We start from the raw sequence: 9,053 nt of genomic DNA on the forward strand, positions 1-9,053 counted from the left end.
CTATTTGAAAAACCAACAAAGTGACTTGGAGTCGCTGGCAGGGTTTGAATAAACATTACATATTTTTTCTTTATATTAGAAAAATAGGAACAAATATTGGAGTGATATGTATAGCGTTAATATATGCAGAAATAATATGAATGAAGAAACCAGGAAAGGGAGCTGAGGGAAATCTGAGGGGGTCGGGGAGGGGAGGGGGTAAAATGTAATTGGACGTAAAATAGATAAATGGTTTGGCTTTGGTCTTTGTTTCTTTCAATAAAGGCAAATCTAAAAAAAATGTAGTATAAACACCTGAGACAACTGGGAAACACTGGCCTGCGAGTGCTGCAATTGGATAACAGCCTCTACTAAAGGTGTCATGGGCTTTGAAGATACTCGAACTCAGAACGCAAGGGAGAAACGTGCTAAGAGGAAGGCACGCTTGGCAAATCTACACCATGATCAACTCCCGCCCAGAAACCTATGTCCCCACTGTGGAAGGACGTGTAACTCCAGAATTGGCCTCCACAGTCACTTACAGACTCATTGTTAAGACCGTGTTTATGGAAGACAATCTTACTCAGCTACGAGTGATCACCAAAGAACAACGAAGTAGAACTAAGCTGTTGTGAAATGCATCTGTCTCCCTTGTTAGTGACTTTCAGGAGGTGGTTACATACATCCCTGTTTACCCAGCATCTTGTCCCCAGAACGTGTCGTCTTCAGAACATATCAGCAAGCCAAGAAGTGGCAGAGAAGTAGAAATAAATGCTTTTAATCAAGCTTCAATGTAATTTTCCGAGAGACTGGTGTCATCTAAGAGATCAACACTCATGCATACGTGGCCACACACACACTGCCAGGAATGAATTCCTTGTGAGAACATCTTGGCCTTGGCTGTTCTTAGATGCACAGGCTTCTCACGGTTCTCCAGCATCCCGAGATCAAGCCGAGAGATTGCACAAGCAGCTCCCTCCTCTCTTATCCACAGCCTCGCGTCAGTCATGTCACAGCAGTTGGGCGTCCTGCTAAGATGCTCTCGCACATTGAGCCCATATTAAGTGCAAAATATAAATCTGTTTCATAAATAATAATTTAAACATTGTTTTTTGCTGGAAAGGTCCTGTTTGTTCACAACGATGCTGGTGGCTCAGGGAGGCATCCTGTCCTCCCCGTGGCGAGTACCCCAAGTTGCATCCATTCATTTTAGGCACAGCTGTTTGTTTGGTGGCAGACAAGTGGCACGTTCTTAATCATCAGCCAGTCGGAGGAGGGTTCCGGAGGTCGTGGGCACGCTAGAGAAAGCGAGAACGAGGTGGACAGGTTAAAAGCAGGAAAGAATAGGAAGAGCATAATAATAATAATAATAATAATAATAATAATAATAATAATAATAATAATTTTTTATTATTTATACCCCACTCATCTGGCTGGGTTTCCCCAGCCACTCTGGGCAGCTTCCAACAGAAAAATAGAATAAAATAACCAATTAAACATTAAAAGACTCCCTAAACAGGGCTGCCTTCGTAAGAAGAGCCCCAGCTGGATCAGGCCAGGGCCCATCTAGTCTATCACCCCGTTCTAGTGGAGTAGGAGAGATTAAAATAACGCCCATGTATTTCACATCTGGCAACCAATGTGCCCCGTTGGTTTCAGATACTACATGGGTAGACGAGTCTACAAAGCCCCAGACACAGATTTTCACAGCCCTCTAGCGTCTATGGTGGCTCAGGTACCAGAAGTCATGTAGTTAGCCTTAACTCTGGAAGAGTACACGGTCGCACCTTGGGTTCCAAACGCCTTGTGAGTTGAACGTTTTGGCTCCCGAACACCGCTGAGTTCAGTGTTTCGGTTTGCGAACGTTCTTTGGAACCTGAACATCCAACGCAGCTTCCGCAGCTTCCGATTGGCTGCTGGAGCTTCCTGAAGCCAATCAGAAGACACACCTTGGTTTCCGAAAGTTTTAGAGGTCAAACAGGCTTCTGGAACGGATTCCGTTCAACTTCCAAGGTACCACTGTACTTGATTCTGACCAAACTAAGCCTCCTAAGTTGAATATACACATCCAGAGTTAACGCTAAATACACGACTTCTGGTACATGAGCCACCATAGCTGCTAGAGGGCTGTGAAAATTTGTGTCCCAGGCTTTTTAGACTCTTCTACCCATGTACTATCTGAAACCAAAGGGGCACATTGGTTGGCAGATGCTATTTCCCCCCCTACACCACTATTCCCCGAGCGGCCAACCAGATGCTTGAGGGAAACCTTCAAGAAGGAACTGAGCGCAATAGTCCTCTCCCCTCCTGCCCTGACTGGTATTCAGAAGCATTGCTGCTTCTGATCAAAGAGGCAGAAGTTAACCATCAGGACAAGCAGCCTAATCTTCTGTGAACTTGTCTAATCCTCTTTCAAAGCCACCCAAAGTTGCTCGTTGTTGCTTCCTGTGGGAGTGAGTTCCATAGTTTAACTGCAGTGGTACCTCGCAAGACGAATGCCTCGCACGCACAACGAAAAACTCGCAAGATGAAAGAGTTTCGCGTTGCGCGACGGACTCGCAAGACGAGGAGGTTTTCTATGGCCGCCGCTTCGTCTTGGGAAGCGGGGCCATAGAATGTAGTGCGGGAAGGCGGCAAAGGAAGATCAGTTGTCAGTGCAGGAAGCCCCGTCCATGCCGGCTGCGTGCGAAGCCCGTGTTCTCCAAAGCCCCGTCTATGCCGGCTGTGTGCGAGGCGGCAGGGGAGAGAAGCGGAAATCCTTATTCTCCGCTTCTCTCCCCTGCCGCCTCGCACACAGCCAGCATCAGCGGCGGCGCTTGCTCTCTTGGCTCGGGAAAGGCAGGCAGGCAGGCAGGCGGCAACAGCCCCGGAGCTGATAGGATCTGCCTGCCTGCCTTCCCCGAGCCAAGAGAGCAAGCGTCGCCGCCAGTCCCCCGGAGCCCATAGGAACACATTGATTAAATTTCAATGCATTCCTATGGGAAACCGCAACTCGCAAGACGAATTTTTCATAGGACGAATTGACTCCTGGAACGAATTAAATTCATCTTGCGAGGCACCACTGTATTAGACAACTGCAACTGAGACTCATACAAACTCTGGAGAAGGGATGGCGACTTTTCTAAGTTTGTCCTCTGAGCACTTAATTCCGGGGAAGACCCAAACACAACTAGATGGGTCTTTCATTCGACTTAATACTTACAGCCCCATGAGGTAGACTAGCATTGCCGTTATTCCCATAGTGGCTATTTGAGGGAGGACTGGGAGACTGGCGTGCCAAAGGCTACTGAGGAAGTTCACAGTAGAGCCAAGACTGAAATGGCTCTCAACATGCTATCTATATGCTACAGCAATGTGCGATTCTTGGAGACAGGGAATAAAGGCTCTGGGTCTGGAGGAAGGGAAGGAGGGTGGCAACGGGGGGGGGGGCATTTTACATCACTTTGCACAGAAAGGTTCCTGCATTGCAGGGGGCTGAACTAGATGACCCTCTGGGTCCCTTACAGCTCTACACTTCTACGATTCTCTTAACACAATCCTAAACACGTCTGCTCTGAAATTTGCCTCGGTAATCAGTGTATTTACCGGATAAGGATGCATAGCAAGTGTGACGGACGTCCAGCTTGTGGGCTTAACGTGGGTCCGGATTTGGCCCATATGAGTGTTTTCCCCAAATCGCACCCATCTCCCCACATCTGACGCTGCATGTGGTATCAGGTATGGGGTAGGCAAGGACGCGACTGCAGAAGAGCAATCTGCTCCCAAGTGAAAGCAGCTCCCAGGCATTCCTTTGCAAGCAGGGCTTGCTGTCACTGCTGATGATTGGCAGGTGGGTGGCATTGCCCACCTGCCCAAATGCCCCCTGGGGGTAAGAGAGGTTGGGATCCAAGGCACCAGCCCAGAAAAGTACCCCACTCCCCAGTATGTAGGATTACAGCTTTAGTTGGCTGCACGAGGGCAGGATCAAGGTCCACAGCAACAGGCTGAGATCCAAGACAACATTTGGTTTGTCACAGGTGGGAGCGAGAGCAGAAATCTAGTACCAGTCCACCAGCTGGGCTCCAATAAGGTCGTGGATGTGGTAAGGAAGGCCCAGCTTCACGGCGCTTGGAGCTCGGCGGTTCTGCAGGTCAGACAGCAAAACTTCCTTGTATTTGGCCTTCTGGATCATGCTCAGCACGGCTTTCCTCCCTGGGAAGACCGAGAGACACATACAACACAGATCACTAGGTTGCTCCCGTCAAAGGTGTCCCAGCTTTTGCCTGGAGCAACAGATTGCACATGCGGTTGGGGACGGACGGACGGACGAACTAACCTTTGATGAAGCATTTGACAAAACGACCTGCTCCAGGCACTGCTAGCCACCAGCTCCCTGCATCACGGACAGTCAGGACTCCGGCATTCACTAGCTGCCTGAACATAAAACACAGGAATGGGAGAGACATGTAATTTCCCTCATTACAACTTGCCCATTTTGTACCAAAATGCAGCTGCTTCTGGGACTGTGGAGAGCCGGACATAATGGGAGTCTAAGGAAAGTGTTGCTCAGTGGTACTATCAGGACAAGACTTTGGGGGAAAGGCCCAGGGCCCTGTTCAGCAAAACGAGAAGGAGTGTTCCCAAACACAGCAGAACTGGCTTATTGCATTTTGAAGTAACGTACTTCCCCTTATGGAGAGGCCAGGAGATGTAAGACAACTAAGTCCAGAGTTCAAAATGACCAAACTGCACCACTAAGTGTGTTTGAGGATCCCAGTATGAGCCGCTGTTTCTTCTTCTGAGGTGCCTGGATTTCAGCTCTGGGCAAGACACTGCCTGTTACTTGACAATCTCCATGCAAGTTCAGAGTCAGGTATGATGGTCCAAGGGACGCGGGTGGCGCTGTGGTCTAAACCACAGAGCCTAGGGCTTGCCGATTGGAAGGTCAGCGGTTCGAATCCTCGCGACGGGGTGAGCTCCTGTTGCTCGGTCCCAGCTCCTGCCAACCTAGCATTTTGAAAGCACGTCCAAGTGCAAGTAGATAAATAGGTACCACTCTGGTGGGAAGGTAAAGGGCATTTCCGTGCGCTGCTCTGGTTCGCTAGAAGTGGCTTACTCATGCTGGCCCCATGACACGGAAGCTGTATGCTGGCTCCCTCGGCCAATAAAGCGAGATGAGCGCCGCAACCCCAGAGTCGTCCACGACTGGACCTAACGGTCAGAGGTCCCTTTACCTTTATGATGATCCAACCAAAGGCCTAATAAGCCATTTGTGTTATTATTTTTGTAAACAGCTTTGTGAGCTTTTGTTTTCGTTTGCACAATTGTAGTCATAGAATTGAACACTTGGAAGGGACCCCGAGGGTTGTCTAGTCCAACCCCCTGCATTACGGGAATCTTTTTGCCCAGCGTGTAACTTGAACCCACAATCCTGAGATTAAGAGTCTCCTGCTCTTATGAACTGCTGTGGCATGTGCAGTCATGTCACAAAATACTTCCCCTTGCCCCCAGGGAGCTGGGTTGTTTAACCACATACAAAATTATGCAGATTTAAACCAATTAGAACACATTTGATCGATTTACTAAGATTCATTATAACACGGCCCTCAGAACACACTCTACTCTGACTCCACTCTGGGGAAAACTTTACTCACGTGATTTCCGCATCACTGAACCCAAACTCTCTCAGCATCCTTCTTTTGTCGAAACTGATGTCAGGGCAGGAGCTGAGGACAGAATCCAGGAATTTCCTCACCGTCCTGTCAAAGTCCTTCCCAGACGTAAACTCCAGCACCTGTGGGAGAAAGAGCCGTCACAATCTCTCCCCTGCTTCTGCATTGCTCCTCAACTCATCACATACACACACACACAAAGGACACAGGACCTTGGATTTATAGTTGTCTGTGAACGCCACAACAAAAGTGTCTGCATCGAAACCATGCTGGAACATCCGGATCCGGCCCTCATCTTTCAGCTGGCTCTAGAGAAAGAGAGACAGAGGGAGGAGAAAGCTTTATTTATTTTAACCCGTCTATTTCAAATGCAAACTCTGAAGGTGGAGAACTGGAGGCAGGAGGAGGGAGAGATTTGTCCATCTATAGCAGACAAAAACCACACAACAACACACCAGCAGAAAACAGCAAGGAAGATCAGAAAATTTCCCCTGCTGTCTCAAAATGAAGTGTGTGAGGGTTGCACATGTGCACTTTAAATGCTGTCCAAGGAATGAATGTGCCGTTTCATAACTGAAAGGATCATTGGCAGGGGAATGGGTGCCCTCAAAGCTTGGTTTTCAGACACACCCCATTTTATCGGAATCATGGTAGGGTGTGTGCGTGTGCATAAGAGGAGGTGGAGGTTTATAGGTTTCCCATAGGATCCTTTAGTTCTTTATTTATCAAACACCCCATATCCTGGGGAACCTCAGGCCCGGGGGAGTGGGGGGCAAATTCAGCCCTCCAGACTCCTCTACCTGGCCTCTGAACAGAGGAAGGAATCACCTACCAAGTGCCTGTCGACGGTCGTTCGGTCTTTGACGAGGCTGTAGATCTGGTGTCTCAGAATCAAGGGTGGCAGCAAATCCTCAAATAATTTGCGGGGGAAGAGAGAGGCCAAGAACTGGAGTGCAGATTCTACTTCCTCAGGGCCTTCTGGGGGGGAAAACATAAGCAGCTGGCATATTTCTGCAGTGCTCTGCCTCATGCCATCCAGAATTGATGGCACTCATCTCTCATCATCGCCCCATAAGTCCTCTCACGCGCACCCACCCACGCAAAGAGAGAACTCTGATGCCTCACAACACAACACTTCCTCCATTCTTACCCTGTTTGAGAGGCTCCGACCCGAGAACCAGCTGTCGTTTTTTCGCCTGGAATGTATCCGAGATGAGCTGATGCTTCCGCTTCATGGGGCTGGAGGTGAGGGCTAAAGATGGGAGGCAAAATCATTATGCTACCTGCTCCGTACACCAGGTGCGCAGAACTCTCTGGTCCTCTAGATCAGGCATCCCCAAACTGCGGCCCTCCGGATGTTTTGGCCTACAACTCCCATGATCCTTAGCTAACAGGACCAGTGGTCGGGGAAGGTGGGAATTGTAGTCTAAAACATCTGGAGGGCCGAAGTTTGGGGGTGCCTGCTCTAGATGCTGTGGAACTATAACTCCCATCAGCCACAGCCCAGGGATGATGGGAGTTGTAGTCCAGCAGCATTTAGAGGGCCACAGGTTCCTCACACCTGCCACAGACCCTTGCTAGCCTTCATTCCCCACCCTCACCCCCCCTTCAATACTTTGGGCCATTTCAGAGACCAGTGTCTTCCTCCTTCTCAGCCTTTCAGTCATAATGGTCCTTCCCTTCTTCCAATATCTTTCTGGGTGCTCTGCAATGAGCTACACCCCCCCCATCTCTAATCCATCCCAAAAGGTCCCTTGGCGTTCATTCTGGTCAATATATCACAATCCTATTGTCCTCAGAATACCCTTGATGCTGCAGATTGTACACAACCCACAACTTTTACTTCCTTGGCACCTCAGTTTAAGGCTTACTGGCTGGCCCTGTCTCCTGTAGTGTAGTGTAGTGCCTGGTATGTGGAAATTAAGGAGGCAAAGCTCTTCCCTCATCACTTCCCTGCCATGCCCTGAAGTACTTCAGTTGCTTAATATCTTCAAGTCAAGCAACTTCAAAAGCACAGGGAAAGTAAAACATGTTGGGTGTGGATCACACCTATGCTGATCAAATAGTCTGCTCATCCAATTGGATGCTGTATGCTTTGAATATGAGTGATTCAAGTTGCTGCTTTTTCTAGCCTGGCTTCATCACCTGGCTTCCATTTTGCCTTTGACTGTTATTGTTGTCTTCTCTGTATGCAGTGTGATAAATGGCTTTATATTAACAGTACCCATCTGTAGCATCAGCTCACCCCCCCTTTCATCAATTCTCTCTCTCTCTCTCTCTCTCTCTCTCTCTCTCTCTCTCTCTCTCTCTCTCTCTCTCTGTGTGTGTGTATCCACACACAGCAACCCAGCTAGAGGGCTAGAGCAAAGCAGGCTCTGCCTCATGCAAGTTAATGCCACAACCAAACAATATTTTCTTTTAAAAAACGTTCTTATCAAAATCAAAATTTACAAATATTATCGAAAGAAAATGTATATCCATGACACATCTGTCTGTTTTCAAAACATGCTATTCTGCGATAACCTTGGATGAATTTACAGTATTATAACACAATTGCTTTCTTGGGAGCAAAGTCCACTTTATTAGTAGTAGTCGTATCACAGGGCAGTTCACTACATGAAAACACAAAACGAGAAACAAAAATACATTTAAAAAACAACAACCCTGTAACACCTCTCCCACAGACTTATTATTATTGTGCAAACCCATTGCTCTTGTGTAAGAAGAAAAGTACTGTAGTTTCAAAAGTGAAGATGTAACTAGACTAGCTTATTATGGAAGCAAAATCTTCTGAAACGCCACGAGTTGCATCCAAGACAAGAGGAGACCCAATGAACCAAAAAGCCCTAAGTTAGTGATGTCCATTGATTTCACTGAGTCCTCCTCTCCCTCTCCTCTTTCCCGCCCCTGGACCCCCCCCCCTCTATTTAAAGCGCCTCCGACTCACAAAGCGATCCTTGTAGTCTCTCGCCTGCCAATCCCCGCTTCCGGCCAGAGCTGCCTCTGATGACGCCGCAGCTGTTGCTTCCTCTCCAAAACAAGCCTCCCCAAGTCCCCACCCGAGTCGGCAAAGCTCCTGGCTGGCCGCCTCCGGAAGATGACGTCACTCCCCTCCAACCCCACCCCTTTGATACGCTCGCCGGCTGCCCGCCATCTTTATTCCAGGCGGGACGAAGCTACCTCCGACTGATACTAGCCTAAAGCCGCCATCTCCATCGAGGAACAGGGAATGAAGCCGATCTGGCAGCCATTTTGGATATGGGAAAGAAACGGGCGGGATGGACAGATACAGTAACTGCTTTATCCGAGGGAGGCAGAAGGCGGGCTGCGATCGCCACCTGCCGGCCGCGCTTTGCGTGGCACCTCTAGAGTGTTTGTGTGCGTAAGGGGGGAAACGGGCAGGAAATGGGAAGGGCGTTGACT

General features: G+C 48.8%; 1 protein-coding gene across 3 annotated transcripts; it reads right to left on the minus strand.

Annotated features, from left to right (window-relative positions):
* Window positions 1–741: 741 nt before the first annotated feature.
* WHR1 (winged helix repair factor 1) lies at window positions 742–8,947 on the minus strand. 3 transcript variants are annotated; one of them, XR_015948508.1, is made up of 8 exons: window positions 8,578–8,854; window positions 6,781–6,882; window positions 6,463–6,608; window positions 5,843–5,938; window positions 5,613–5,752; window positions 4,295–4,392; window positions 3,565–4,170; window positions 742–1,277 (listed from the first exon to the last, which is right to left on the minus strand). XR_015948508.1 is itself a non-coding variant. In XM_035107146.3 (8 exons), exons 2-8 carry the CDS (start codon window positions 6,863–6,865, stop codon window positions 1,232–1,234), a joined length of 759 nt encoding a protein of 252 aa, XP_034963037.1. In that variant the 5' UTR covers window positions 6,866–6,882; window positions 8,578–8,947; the 3' UTR covers window positions 742–1,231. The 3 variants fall into 3 exon arrangements, 2 of the variants coding, with proteins under 2 accessions (XP_034963037.1, XP_088519766.1); XM_035107146.3 differs by having other exon boundaries at window positions 4,023–4,170; window positions 8,578–8,947; XM_088663640.1 differs by having other exon boundaries at window positions 4,023–4,170; window positions 6,463–6,605; window positions 8,578–8,710.
* Window positions 8,948–9,053: the final 106 nt, after the last annotated feature.

The sequence above is a fragment of the Zootoca vivipara genome, chromosome 2, assembly GCF_965207765.1.
Source record: "Zootoca vivipara chromosome 2, rZooViv2.hap1.1, whole genome shotgun sequence".
Taxonomy (NCBI): Eukaryota; Metazoa; Chordata; class Lepidosauria; order Squamata; family Lacertidae; genus Zootoca; species Zootoca vivipara.